The sequence below is a fragment of the Protopterus annectens genome, chromosome 10.part0 (assembly GCF_019279795.1).
Source record: "Protopterus annectens isolate FY-2018-M chromosome 10.part0, PAN1.0, whole genome shotgun sequence".
NCBI classification, from domain to species: Eukaryota; Metazoa; Chordata; order Ceratodontiformes; family Protopteridae; genus Protopterus; species Protopterus annectens.
The window spans coordinates 1,170,173,917-1,170,189,226 of NC_056744.1; the positions used below are offsets into that span (position 1 = coordinate 1,170,173,917).

The 15,310-nt window shown below is 40.7% G+C and overlaps 1 protein-coding gene across 1 annotated transcript in view; it reads left to right on the plus strand.

Annotated features, from left to right (window-relative positions):
• The first annotated feature begins 4,037 nt into the window (after positions 1–4,037).
• Positions 4,038–15,310, plus strand: part of AKR1A1 (aldo-keto reductase family 1 member A1) — a 539,772-nt gene continuing 528,499 nt past the window's right edge. The window contains exon 1 of the mRNA XM_044085914.1: positions 4,038–4,172. Within this exon, the coding sequence (XP_043941849.1) occupies positions 4,065–4,172 (108 nt within the window). The 5' untranslated portion in view covers positions 4,038–4,064. The remainder of the gene's footprint in view (positions 4,173–15,310) is intronic.

The window sequence follows — 15,310 nt, forward strand, 5'->3', positions numbered from 1 at the left end:
TTGACATAGCATTGTATGTCAGGCAGAGATCACCTCTGAGTAGCCGGTATGCAACAGAGTACAGTTGAAGTATTTTTAACCTGGTGACATAGGGCATCTGTTTTAGGCCCGTTATCCTCTTGGTGAGGTATTTTTGAGGCCTCTCAAGTTGTTGCAGGTGTTATTCCAGAGATCTTTTTGTCAGGGCACATCTGAAATAAAGACACCCTTAAAGACAGAAGGAAACTAAGTTTAAATAACCCCTTTCAAATAGGCACAGTGATAATTTATTGTAATCACCTTTAGTGATTTTTGTGCAGGTATAGGTGTGGTGTAGCTGCTGGGGGGAATGACTAAAACAACACTTAAACATGCACATGCTGTTGGAAGGGGGCTATTATCTCCCTTAACTGCAACAAATATTCTGAAAAGTTACTGTTTTAAATTAGTTGAACTGTTATCATGGTTAATAAGAGTAATGGCACTAGTCCTATAAAGCTGGAACAAAATTATTAATTTTCAAAAAATATGCTTTTTCCATCACGTTGGAGACTTATTAAAGTTCTTTTAAGGCTGTTTGTCATAACAGGTAGGTTAGCCTGTAGACATCGCTTACTTTAGCAATAAGTTGTAGCAATGCTGAATTTACCCATAGTTGTCATGGTTTGATCACAAGATTGAAGCCGGAATGATCAAATGCAAAGCAAGTCTGGGTAAATCCAACATTATCCACACAACGTTATGTATTATTTCTATTATACACTGGCATTATTTAAGAAAAAAGGCTTATCTTTTCTACATAATGTCCTTGTGCAAATGGACTTTCATGTTTCTCTGCAGCTTCTGCATTGTACAGTACATTTAAAGCATTTACTTCTCATGCATTCAGCCTGTATGTGCTGATGCTTGCACAGGACACAACATTTGGAATAACAATAAAGTATAATTGCATAGTTTATAGTAGTCAGTAGTTGGCTGTTCATTAGTTTTATATTTGGTAAATGTATTTTTTATTTAAATGACATAGTAAACCGTGTTCATTCATTTTATAGTTGGTAAATTTATTATTTTTATTTAAATCATATACTAAACAGTGTTTGCATTTCAGTGCATTTTGTGCTTTCCATGCAGTTTGGGGATACTGCTGCTGTTTCTATTCCCCAAACTGCATGGAAATCGGTAACAATCAAGCGTTACATTCTTGTTTGCTGCTTTTATTTCTTTTACAGTGTTCTGCAGCTCTATATATGGGAAGAACATTGACTTAGGTTTTAAAGCAGTTGTAGTTGTTTCATTTAGTTTAGTGGTATGCTTTACCAGTTTAGATTTTGCTGCTGGACTTTTTCTATTAGTAAATGCTTGATTTAAAATGGACACCCTGATTGCTTTAACTATTCAGCATTCCAATTTCAGGATACTGAGCATTCACTTTATAAAATGCGTATTTGGTTGGGGGAAGGTGTAAGCAAACTGAACAATTATCAAGCATACATTTTTCCTTTATCATTGTTGTCCCTATGCCTGCTGACTATAACTCTACAAGTCCTGAGCCCATTCATTCTGTTGCTACTGGGGAGCTCCCAGTACTTGTTACTGTTCTTCATAGCATGCGTGCCATACCAGACAGCTTATCTAGTGAGCATGGCTTACTACTGCATAACCTGGGGGGATTTAAAATTAACTATCACATTTACATGTTTTCCCCCTATATCTTGTTACCTATGTGCCTGCTGACGATCAAGTCTCCTCCATGGGTCTTGAGCCCATTCTTTCCTTTGTTACTGGGGAATCTCCAAAATCAGGGTGGCAGCTGGCCAAAGGGCATCATCTTCCAGTCATCCGTGAAGGTTCCAAGTGTCCTTGCCAGCATCCCAGCAGTAAGGTCACTGCTAATTAAGTCCTAAACCCCCCACATGCTAGCGACTGATATGAGCACTCATCTTACTGTCAGCACAAAGCATTAGGACTAAGAGTTATTAACAACATACTTCCTGTAGTCCACAGTCTGATTCTCTCAGCCTCCATTTGCCTACTGTGTTGACTGATCAAGTCACTTAATCAGATAGTGCTCTGGGAGAACAGAGAAACTGAGCTAGGCTCCTCAGTGATCTTACAGACATTATTCCCAATAGCTGTCAGGGATCTGCAGGGGCCTCCTACACCATTCCTATGTGTGTACATGTTACAGCAACACACACAATGACAGCTAACTATCACTGGCTTGGGAGAAGTGCATATGTTCGGAGTCCTGGCAATTTTGGCACCTAGCAAGCCTCCACTTGACTAGTAGTGCTCATCTGACTGCAACCACTATTCCCAAACCCCTCTTTGGCTCCTCCAGTGCTCGAGTTCCTTTTGAACTCGTCATCTGGACAATAATTAGGGTTTCATCCCTCTGTGTTAGAGCTGGGATATCATATGCACATGCAAGTTAGTTGTGAAAATCCAGAGGAAGGCTAGAAGGATAATAATCGGACTGGAGAATAAAGGATAAAACAAAAGACTGGAGAAGTTAAGTCTTTTTTATACTGGAAGAAATCAGGAAATGGGGATATGATATGGGTTCATAAAAAAATGCAGCAGTACAGTTTAATACATTTAAATAGTGATGATAGCAGGAGGAAGAAAAGGGCAAGACTACTGAACTGGAAACACTAATTTCAGTTGAGATAAAGTATATTTTTCTTACACAGATTAGTGGACAGGCTACCAGTAAGAATGAAGACTACATAGTCATTCAAGGGTGTCTGGAATAGGTAGCAGTGTTCTTCTCAACCATCTCTGATTTAGACTTGAAATTATGTTTCTCTCTCTGTCTCGGTCATATATTATGTGAAGAGAGGGTGATTACTGGTGATGCACATTACAGGTAAGGACATCTTGCTCAGAACAAAGTAGAATAAGATAATTTATGTTACTATATAATCAAATGCCCGAGTCTTGTAACTAATATTTAAAAATGTTGGTAATTTGGGGGCTTTATCCATTTGGTGTAGGCAGTGATGGTGGTGCTGTTACAAGGTGGTAGCTAGCTAGTTACATAAAACAGGGTTGTCCACACTTGTGCTTCTTTCTGCTATTAACATAAAATTTTGGGTTGCTACCTTTTCAAATATCCAAAGTGGGCGTTTTTTTTTTAAGAAACATATTTTTAAATGCTCAAAGTTGAACAGTTGTTAAGAAATATAGAATAATACCAGCAATCAGTGGAAAGGACCTGGTTTGTTTAATACTAAAATATAGGTTCCTCACACTTTTATGTTATTGTTTCTTAGTATATGTACGTGTTTCAGTCAGTTTTCTGGAACAGTTAGAAAATATTTTGTCCTAAGAGTGCAGCTGCTCAAACAGGGGAAAGTATTGCAAAAACAAGGACAAAAGTTAAGCAACAGTATGTTTTCACACTAACTGGATCAACAGGGCACCTTTGTAAAGGAAACTACACCAAACCTTCATAATCATCCAGAGTATAGCTGTTAACTGCTTACTTCCAGAATGCGGAACAACTCCGGAAATAATCAGGACATACCTTTCTCCTTTTTAGTGCAAGAATTCTGGGCAAATACAAAAATAATTGGGAGACAAAGACACAAAATCGGGGATAGATTTTTAAATAGTGCTCCTATACAGCTAAAATGTTACAATAATTTTGCATTATCTTGCAACTTCTGAATGATACGAAGTCTGAAACTCAACTGTCTGTCATCATTTAGTGGGTTCAGTCCTCTGTAATTTCTCAGAAAACCGCAGCATTTTTAGGCAAAAACCTGGACATTTAAGAGGTATGAATCAAAAGACAATCGTGCACTTCTTAAAACTATTAGTACTATTAACTTGAGATGTTGGTAGAATAAAAAGAAATAGCATACATTTTCTGAAGCAACTGATTATTATCCTTATTAAGTGTAATCCACATTTTTGTCATCCAAAAACACCAGGTTTAGGAAGGACTGACTGACCTAAACTTTCAACCCAAATCAGGGACAGATGAGAAGGATGAATCAAAATCAACTTGTCCTCCCCCCCAAAAAAATACCGTACAAACCCGGAAACGGAAGCCTCAGCTGTACAGTAGGTCCCAACGAATGGTGTTAAGCGTGGAACCTGCAAGTTGGTTTCCTATGTTTATTAGAGTGCCTACAAAGGTTTTGAAAGTTTTCTACCGGTGGTTCTGTGAATCGAATTTTCGGCTGGTTTGTAGAGCTGTTTTTTCCCCTGCGTTTAGTGATGTCTGTTAAATTGCATCATTTTTTTGTTTTCAGTATTTTATATAATGTGACATAACTGCTCTTCCTGAGTACTGCATTAATTAATTGTCTTTTAAAAAATAAAGGAACTAATACGGGGGTGAAGGAAGGATTACCAGTTTTAACCATTCACGTTTTGAGGTGTTAAGCTTGTGTGTATAGTGCGGACAGTAGTGAAGTGGGTGCGGCATTGATGAGTTGGCGCAGTTAATGTACTTGTTTATTAATCATCTGGTCATATTTTATGCAACTGAATGGCATCTCCTAACGGCATTGATTATTTGGCGCAGTTAATGTACTTTTTTATTAATCATCTGGTCATATTGTATGCAAATGAATGGCATCTGCTAAAAAAGTAAACAATGTGTAGCAGACTGTGTGACAGTAAACGCACCTGTACAGAATAGAAGGTAGCTTTAGGTGCATTAGGCTGGGTCGGTAAAGTAACAAATAAATCCGTATACTTAGTATCCTCCCGATGTGGAAGAGGACATACCTTTCCTTCTCCTTGTGAGGGTTAAAGTCATTAATAATTCTGCACATTACTAATGTTCTTCATACACTGTTTTCCAAAGTGTTCACGGTCGCGCATGGGTGGGCGTGGCTAACATGATTGATAGGACAAGCCCGTGTGACGTTAGCACGGGTGAGTGACAACCCTTGCAGATTATCTAGTGACATGGTGAATATTTTAGGTAGGACTACGTCAGCAAACAGGTTGGAGGGGTCAGAGCAACAAAGCTGCTGTATGCAGACGATGTGGCAGTACAGGCAGACTCTCATCTAGAACTTCAGCAAAGGTTAGGACAATGGAATGCAAATCTGAAGGCACATGGGATGAAACTAAGCACAGATAAGACAGTGGTAATGGCAGCAGATTGGGGAAATCAGAAGAAGCTGAGAATAGAGATAGATGGGAAGATAGTGGAACAGGTAAACAGCTTTAAGTATCTGGGAGGGGTGGTTGAGGAGAAGGGTAGTCTGAATGAAGAGGTCAAAGCTAGAATCAGAGGGGCTGCAGCCAACTGGCATAGAGTATCAGGTGTAGTATATGACAGAAGAATGCCAAAGAAGCTGAAAAGTAAGGTGTACAAGACAGTGGTGCGACCAGTACTACTGTATGGTACAGAAACCTGGGCAGTAAAGGCAGAACAGCTGAAGAAGCTAGAGGTGATGGAAATGACGCCTGAGAAAGGTGGTAGGATGCACACTGCAGGACAGGCGAAGAAATGAGGACATAGAGCAGAAGCCAAAGTAGCTCCAATTGCAGAAAACATCAAAGAGAACAGATTACGATGGTATGGGCACATGTGTAGAAAAGCAGAAAACAATCTGGTGAGGGAGATTTGGGACAGACAGGAAGAAGATAAGAGGAAGCGAGGGCGTCCAGCAAAGAGGTGGATGGATTGTGTGAAAGAAGATCTGCGACAGTCAGGCATGAGTGTTGAAGAAGGCAGGAGAGTGGCACTGAATCGAGAGAGTTGGCGACAGTTAATACGATACCCCGACCCCATGTAAATGGGGAAAAAGGGGATGATGATGATGATGGTGAATATTCATTGTCTGACTGTTTTTAACACATTGAATAGTTGAGGGGGGCTGTATGCTAGAATGGGGAGTGGCACCAGACACTACATGAGCCATACTGTTTTGTTGTGGCTTACAAAACATGGGCTAACATTCACGTTCTACTGTATTGCACAGAAGATGAGCAAGAAGTGATTTACGGTGGCACACTTTGCAAATGTAATTCCCAATCTACAGTTGGTATGAAATATTTGAAGACATAATATTAACAATTGTAGTCACATTCTTTAATAATTACTTTAAATACTGAATAAAGGCAACAGAAGTGACCATGACTTTGTGGGAAGAGAACAGAGATAGAGAGTGAGCAACAGCAACATGTGAGAGCAACCAACACAGAATAAAAAATGTCAGGGTTGCACAATTTTGGCATAACTAGATTGCTGTAGGAAAGAGGCAGCACTCAGATAAAATGAAAAAATTAGCAGCAATATCAGCAGGCGTAGGAAAGAAATGCAGGTTCAACTATTAGCGGGTCAGAACCTTTGTAGGTCCAAACACAAAACACTTGAAGCAAAACACACTTCTGTGGAGGATGAAAAACACTGTTTTCAAGTAACTGCAACATAGGTTCATAGGTAGGTACTAGAAGAATGAAAAATACTGTTTTCAAGTAACTGCAACATAGGTTCATAGGTAGGTACTAGGCTATCAGCCCAAGGGCCTACGTAAGCCTAGCCAGCAAGGTACCATAGCTTACGCCACCCAAGAAAGTTATTTTCCTGTGCCACTGTCCAGCAGAGACAAAGAAGTGATCCCCGGGGTGTATTTCCTATTTCCCATCCACTCATCAAGATTTTTCTTGAAGAGTGCAAATGAAGAACTTTGTTTGACATAGATGGGTAGCTTGTTCCAGAGTATAGGAAGTCTCTGGGACAGGAATCTATCCCTCCAGCATGTCCTGTTTATTGTGGTGACAAGGTTTAGGTCCCTAGAGCATGTAGCTTGGAGGGATTGGGATTTCTTTAGGTGCAGCATGTCCAGCAGCTCTGGGTTTGACATAGCTTTGTATGTTAGGCAGAGATCGCCTCTGAGTAGGCAATATGCAACGGGAGTAAAGCTGGAATGTTTTGCGACTGTCTGCGTAGGGCATCTGTTTGAGGCTGCTAATCCTCTTTTTGAGGTATTTCTGTGGCCTTTCCAGTTGTTGTAGATGTTTTGTGAGGTACATACCAAAAGGGGCATTGTACTCTATAATGGGTCTAATGAGTGACGAGTAGAGGGAAAGAATGACCTCTTTTTTTTCCTGGATGAGAAACCTTTTGTGATGAGGTGTGCCACGTAGAAGAATGTCCTGACTATTGTGGCGATGTGATTATCAAAGGAGAGACTACTGTCCAACTGTGACCCAAGGTCTCTTATCACACTTTCGGTGTTAAGTAGGCTACCACCTATGTGATAGCTCATGGGTACAGAGTTTTTACCAAAGGGGATGATAATGCACTTTTTGGCATTGAGCTTGAGGCCATGGCTTTGACACCAGGTATCTGTCTCAGTGAGGCCCTTTTGTAAGATGTCCACATCGTTAGGAGTTTCGCTTATGGCTCCTAGTTTGCAGTCATCTGTGAACTTCGTTAGCCAAAGACCTTCTGTGTTGGTCTACTTCAGAAAAGTAGATACCAAACGAGAGGACCCAGGACTGAACCCTGTGGTACTCCACTTGTCACTGGTCTGAAGTCGAATTTGCAGTCTGCTACTTTCACAGTGTGGGTTCTGTCAGTGAGCCACTTGGCAACCCATCTTGTGACATAGGGATTTATACCTAGTTTAGTGCGTTATCTATAATTCCAGAGTGGGGGATGGTGTCGGAAACCTTGGTGAGATCTAGATAGGCTGAGTAAACCACCTTACTCTCGTCTACGGCTTTGGTGACTGCTTCAAAGAAAAGAAGTCTATCAGGTTTAGGAGACATGATCTGCCTTTTACAAACCCGAACTGGGTGGGGTCCATAGTTTGGAGATTACCAATGTCTTTGTTTATAAGTTCCATGATGATACGTTCCATGGGCTTGCAGACCAGGCTCGTTAGGCTAATGGGGTGGTAGTTCCCAGGGTCTGTGGTGGCTTCCCTTTTGTGGAGTGGGATAACCGTCGCTGTGTGCCATTCAGTGGTCACAAAGGCTGAGGTGAGGCTATGATTGAACATGGTGCTTGGGTGGGGTGCCAGTTCATTTTGTAGTTCATGTAGAACGCAGCCTGGGATGTTGTCAGGTCCCATGGGTGCTATGTTCTTGGCTTTGGAGAGTGTGGTTTTACCTTTGCAGCCATGATTACAGGAACTTTGCATTCTTCCGGTATAGAGATGGGCCCTTTAGGGGGTGAGAGGGGGGTAAAGTTAGCACTGAACCTATCTGCCAGGATGTTGGCAATATCGGTTGGTTCTGTATATTTAGTGCCATTGTGCTGCAACTCAGAGCAGATCTGAGTGTTGCCATTGAGATTCTTGACATAGCTATAGAATGCCTTGTGGTTGTCTTTAGAATCGGTGGCGATTTTGTTTTCGTAACTAGCTTCGGAGGATTGTATGAGAGATCTCAGCTTCTTACTGAGGCTGACCAGGGAGTTCCTCCAATCATGAGAGTTTACTCTTTTTTGCAACAGTATCTTTCTTCTGTTGTAGAGTTTGTTTATGGCAGGGGACCACCAGATTGGCTTCCTTTTTTTGGAGGATAGCACCTTGGTTCTGTTAGAGATGGCACAATCCATGCACTCGTGTAAGTGCTTATAAAGTGCATTTGTGTAGGATTCAGCAGTCGTGAAGTTTGCCACTTCTATTTGAAGAAGCATGAAGTTGGCTTTGGAGAAGTTTTTTTTACGGTGGTTTCCCTAATGGGGGGTGGGGGGCAATATGTGGATGTCTAGGGTGATTAACTTGTGGTTGGATCTGACCAACAAGGAATTGACCTCTAGTGGGGAACACCGGTCTTCCATGTTGGTAATGACCAGGTCTAGGATATTGCTGCCCCTGGTGGGAGTGTGGATAAGTTGATCCAAGGAGTTGGAATTTATGAATTCCAGAAAACGTTGAGCAGAAGAGTTGGTACATGAGTAGTTTTTCCAGTTAATGGTGGGGTAGTTGAAATCACCCATTTTGAGGGTGTTGGGTTGTACCCTAATATTTTCCAGTGCATCAAGACATGAGGGAGTGAGGATGCTGGGGCATGGTGGGGGATCTGTAGCAAGTTTCAATTTGGATTGCGGTCTTGCCCAGAATTAGTTGCACTCGGATAATCTTGGATGCTGAGCAACTAGCCTGGAGGTGTGGATATCCTTAATGAATATGGACACGCCTCCGCCTTTAGTGTTTCAGTCCAGGTTAGGTGGCTAAAATGTGTGGTATGAATTATAGCCTAGTAATGCAGGGATGCTCTCTGGAGTCTTGAACCAGGTCTCTGTTACTGCACAGATGTCGATGTTCTCCATTTTAAGGAGTGCCTCGAGTGAATGCATTTTGAGGTTTAGACTTCTAGCACTGAGTAGCATTACCCTCAGATTTTGCTTGCTTGTACCTGTTATGGTGGTGAATTTGTTATTTGAACCTTGCCTAAAAAAGGCACTATAGAGATGGCAAGAGCTTTAGCCAGTATCCAGAATCCCAGGGGCGACAGGTGCAGGCCATCTCTGGCAAAGCATCATGGTCTGTCTATCATGTCATCCCAGGCAGACAGATACTGGATCCCCTTAGAATGACACCAGAAGCTTAGCCAATTGTTGAAGTCAATCATGTTGTCCGTGTACTGTGGTATCATTCTGGATGATGGCAGGATGCTACTCAGGGCTAGGGTCATACCTGCCTGGGCTACAGGATCGGAGAGCTCCTCCATATCTCTTTTCATGCAGTCCAGGGAGGTATATCTCGGATCATTCACACCAACATGGACAATGACAGAGTCATATTTGTACTTGTTATGGAGTGACCTGAGTGCGTGCGTTATGTGGCGGATCCTAACTTTCTCCTTGTTTAGCCTGGTGAGTGGAACATCAGTGTGCCTGACTTTAGAGTCACCTATGACTAGAGTGTTGGGTACATTGCTATGTCTTATGGGCTGTGGTTGAGTGGCACACTGAATTTGTGGGCTATGTGTCATTTGGGTTGTGTTTGGGGGTGGGTGGAGGTTGCTTGCATTTCTGCTTTGGAGGTCTCTGTTGCTTGAGCAAATTTTTATTGAGAGCCTCCGCAAATGTAGGTGTGCGTTTTGTGTTTCTATCTGTCTGTTTTGGTGGTATAGGTTTTGAGGGACTGTGTCATGAGTGTGGTGTGGTGCAAGTGTTTGCCTTCTCCTCTTGACTGTCTAGTCCAGTCTTGGGTGAAGAGAGCTTTCCTTCCAGTTTGGCTATATAAGTGCATCTCTCACAGGTTGTGGTGTTGGGTGGTAGGAGGAGAGGGTTGTCTGTGTACATGAGGCAATTGCTGCATTGCCCCAAGATGCTCAGATTCATCAGATAGACAGTAGTAAACACCAGGAGCTGACCCTTGCACATGCCTGGTAGGTGCTTATTTATTAAGTACTAAAAACTGTTTTCCTCTAGACAAATGAGGAAAGTTGAGTGCTGTAGTAATTTGTAGCTTATTTAGTGCTTACAACGAGTCCTGAACAAGTGATGAGCTCAAAGAAACGGATTTGAGTGCTAAAACTAAAAAAAAACTGGCTAGTTCTAAGGGAAAATTTGAAGAGCAGACTTTATGGCGCTGGGAATAGTTTAGCCCTAGCTAAGTGGCGATGCATAAAGTTTATTTTTATTTATTTATTTATTTTTTAATATAACAGTAGCAAATGAGCAAACTGATTTAAACAAATTAACCTATAGAAAGCTAAAAACTGAGCCCCGTTCCAGCAGTCTTCGATCAGACAAGTTCTAACTGCACACTCCTGCCACTAGGGTGCAGGGGACCTTCTCCAAAAAAAGATGGTCTGGATTAGTGCTCAAGTTATACAACCAAAGCTAGATTCAGCAGGTCTGAATTTAGTCTATGCTACAGCAAACAAGGCGTACCAGTTTCAGAAAGAAGCAGTTGAAATAAGCAGGCACAATAAGCCTTTAACCAGAAACTCCTAGCTCAGAAGGGCAGAATCTACCCTCTCCTCCCACACGAGTGCAGACTAACAGTAAAATAACTGGCCCGAAGCCCAAGTGCTTAAACCTGAACTAATACACTTTTGGAATAACAGACACTAAGCCTTCTATCAGCAACTCCCAACTTAGAAGGATGTAAGCTACCTGTCCTGCACAACAGTGCAGACCACAAACCTTCTTAATGTAAAACAACTGGTCTGATGCTGTAATACTTTGTATACACACAGCATATTGTGTGTTCACACCCCTCACCTTTTAAAGAATTGTAATTTTAAGTCTCATAGTGTAATAGTGTAATACATTTTATAAATGCAGCATATTCTGTGTTCGTTTGAATAGATAATATAATATATCAAAGCTTTTGATCACTGGAAATTGGACAGCTGTCGTATCACAATTCTGGTACCAGCAAATAAGGGAGAAAAGGGTTTGTATTGAAATAATTACAATGCTTTGCATATTCATTTTGCAGACGATGGTTTTCCGATGTTTATTCAAAGCACTTCTAAAAATAAATGTCATGGTGGTCCTTGCTACTGCTCATCTGGTGGGCTAATGTTCTAATACAAAACCGTGTACATTGTAAGTATTTAAAAGTTTGTTTGTTCCTCTTATTGCCTTAAGATAGTACAGGTAAGGATTACATTTGGTGGCTTCTTTCTGCCTTTTGAAGTTTTATTGGGTAGGCCCTGATGAGCTAGTATCCATTTTTTTGGGGGGGCGAGTAGTTTTCCAAATGTTTAAAAAGTGTCATTGGCTTTATGCTTTTGTTCTTGATTGTTTTCAGCTTTCTTCCTTCAGTCCTTGATTCTTCAGGAGTGAGGTTGACTGCAATGCTGAGAAAATTATATAGACTTGGTAAAATGATGATGGACCTCTGGAGTAGATCAAAGGAAAGGTGAAAGATCAACTTATACAGGCAATATGTGGATAGTGTAGATACAGAGCAGAAAAACAGTACATTCAAACAGGATAAGTGGAGCACAAAGAAAATAAAAGAAGTGATCTGAAGCAGACTGAACTATGGATAGGAACACAGAAGTGATAATTCCCATTCCAGCACAGTTAACAGAGTAAGGTGCTGGGCTACAGCAGTGGTATGAGAAACTTTGAAGGAAGATGCTGTCTGGGACAGAAGGTGTGAAAAAGGAGGTTGTCATAAAGGAGGCTTAGAATTGTATTTGTTTTCCATTATTAAAAGGATAGGTGATTTCAGGTGACAGTTTTCAGTCAAGATGCACTCTAAGAAGTCACTGGTATAAATAAGGGATACTGCAGCAGTATATGAGGTGAAGATTATCTTTATTAGGAGACCTCTTAATTTTTACTTATTCATTTGTGTTGCACCTTTCTGAAAAGTGCTGAAAGTGTATTACAAAGTAAAATAGTAAAAGGCAAAAAAAAAATAAGTTCTAGACAGTATACAAAAATACTATGTAGTTAGCACTTCTATTGGTTCCCCTCATATGCTTATTTAAACAGAGCAGCCAGGCAGCCACCAATGTACAGAATTCTAACAAGGCTGTGCATATACTAAAAATGTTGGCATGTCAGTGGTGCTCAGCCAGCTACAGGGGGATTCTCCAGCAGCCCCATGGTAGATGGTTCTAATGCCGTTACATGGCCTAACTAGGTCTTTCAAATAAGTTGTTCTCAGGTTATGCAGAATAGGACTCATTAGTACTGTAGCATTAAAGGAGACATGATACTTGACAGCAGCTAGCACAACAGTAATATGGAAAGCATATTCGGTATAAATAATTGTCATTCATTCAACACTCAGTTATAGGTTCATAGGTGAATACTTGACTATCTTTAAGTATCATTTTAATGTTATCGCAATAGGCATTCAAAATATCCTTACCACAAATTTTATGTCTATTTCACATTTATAAATGTTTCTGGGGTCATACATTTGAGTATTGAAAGGGGATTCTGCTGCAGGAGCAATGGGGGCAGTCCTGGGCTAAATTCCCATCCAATGATCGAAGTTGCATTTTGAATAGGGACAGGGATAAGCTTTGTTCTATGTGGATGGGAAATATGTTGCCGAGTAGTGGTATCCCGTGGATGTGTACCTGACCCTCCAAACCATTCTTTTATGTTGCAGAAGAGGTTAAGGTCTCTGGATTGGGTATTTCTGATCCCATTTGATTTGCGGATGTGTAGTAGGTCTGAGAAGTAGATGCTAAACAGGACTCCACAAGTGACTGTTTTTTTTTTTTTTTTTTTTTAAAGGTAGTTTCCTTATCCTGATTTCCTGTGAGCCATTTGGCAATATAGTGGATGACATAGGGGTTTATTCCTAATTTACTAAGCTTTTTGCAATGCCCGAGTGGTGTAATTTGACAAAAGCTTTGGCCACATCTAGGCAGGCAGTGTGTACATCTGGTCTTTGTCTATTGTTTTGGTGACTCTTTTGAAAAAGTCCACCAGGTTAAGTAAGCATACCATACTTTTGATGAACCCAAACTGAAATGGGCCCAGCTTTGGGTTTCTCATGTCCTTATTGACTAATTCCATGCTCCTCACTAGATCTGTCTAGCTATAGGCCAATATCTATACTATTCCCTCTTTCTAAAATCTTAGAAAATTGCATCCACTCTCAACTAATGCAACTCCTACTATCTAATGAGCTCCTTTCCCATGCACAACATGGATTTTGACCAGGCCATAGTACCACCATGACACTCCTCAAATTTACCAGTACTGTCAACCAACTAAAAAACAATGGCCAAATGGTTACCTCCATATTTCTCGACATATCAAAGATATTTGATGCAGTGTCCCATGAACAACTCCTGTATGAGTTTGCATCACTTGACATATCTAAAAAATACTCTCATTTGGTTCCAAAATTACCTGCCTGACCACTATCAATCGGTCAAATGGCAAGATGCCCTCTCCTCCCCACTCCCATTACAGTAGGTGTTCCACAAGGCTGAATTCTTGGGCCTCTGCTCTTCCCAGTTCTGACTAGTAACCTAACACAAAACTACTAACCTTGCTTCAGTCGTACAACATGCAGATGCTCCACTGTCATCTGCACCACACCGACCCTAAAACGACTACTCAAAAATCTTTTACTGCCGTCGAGTTTTTCTTAGAAAAATACCAGTTCATCCTTATTCCCAACAATGCAGTTCCCTAACCAATGTCACAAAACAAACCCCCCCATCATGACTTTACAATCACCTCATCCAATCACACTTTAATTAAACCCACCTCAGAAACCAAGCTACTAGGTATTGTTCTAGATGATAAGTTAAAATTTGACAAACCTATATCTCATGCCATCAAAAAGGTCCACATCATATTAGGTTTTCTTTACAGAATAAAACCTTTCTTAACAACTCTTCCAGACAAGCTGTTGCCAGGACCTACCTACAATCCACATTACTCTACTCCTCCCCTGTATTTGCTAACATCATAAAATTAAACTTAAGCAAACTTGAATCATGCTACCATAAGATAGCCAGATTTGCAGCTAACCTTAAAGATGTGACTTGAGTTTTAATATTTTGGTCTGAGGAAGCGGATGAAATCCGTGAAAACACTTACCTTGTTGTGTTGCTATTAAAGAGTGCTGTGTTGAAACCAGTTTGCCTTTTTCTTCACTATTTTGCTGTTTGCTACATTGGTTCCTTTATCGGTTCAGAGGTTTGTTCTAACATTATTGCCGCTAACCTGCCCCACAGAACCCATCACTGTCTTGCTCTGAAACAACTCAAATGGCTAGAGCTGCCCAACCTTCTAACCTTAAACCAACTTACCATAGCCCATTCCATAGTTTACTTACCCAACAAATGTCCATCCCTACAGGACCTAGTACAAACCACCTCAATAGCAGTACTGTACGCTCCTCAAAAAAATTACTACTCGAAGTTGTAAAATCCAACAACAGCTTTGGAGACTTTCTATATTGTCTACATAACTAAATCATGGAACTCCACCCCCCCAGAACACACTAAACACAGGAAACCTAATGCACATAAAAAAAAACTGCCAAAGTCCCACCTAAATGACAACTGGTTATGCTCCTGCTCCTCACCAGGCTAAACCCGTTTCTCACCTCCTCACCTCTCTTCCTATTCTCCACGTTCACTATATCTCTACGCTTACTGAAAACCTTACTTAATCCCATACTGATCCTATGTGATTATAAGTATAACAACATTAAGCATAACAATTTACAGTACCAACCGGCATCTCAGAGATATTTCTCCATTGTATAGTAAGCTACTGTATCTCTGAGACACTACTCCACTAAATGATTTCTTGTTACTAAGTGTAACTGCCAAAATATGTTACTGAGATTACTGAATGATCCTGTTAGCTTTATTACTAACGTGAACTGTGATAATATGTGTTACTATGTGATTTATTACTATAATTTCTCTGATTGTTTCACTGTTGTTTAAA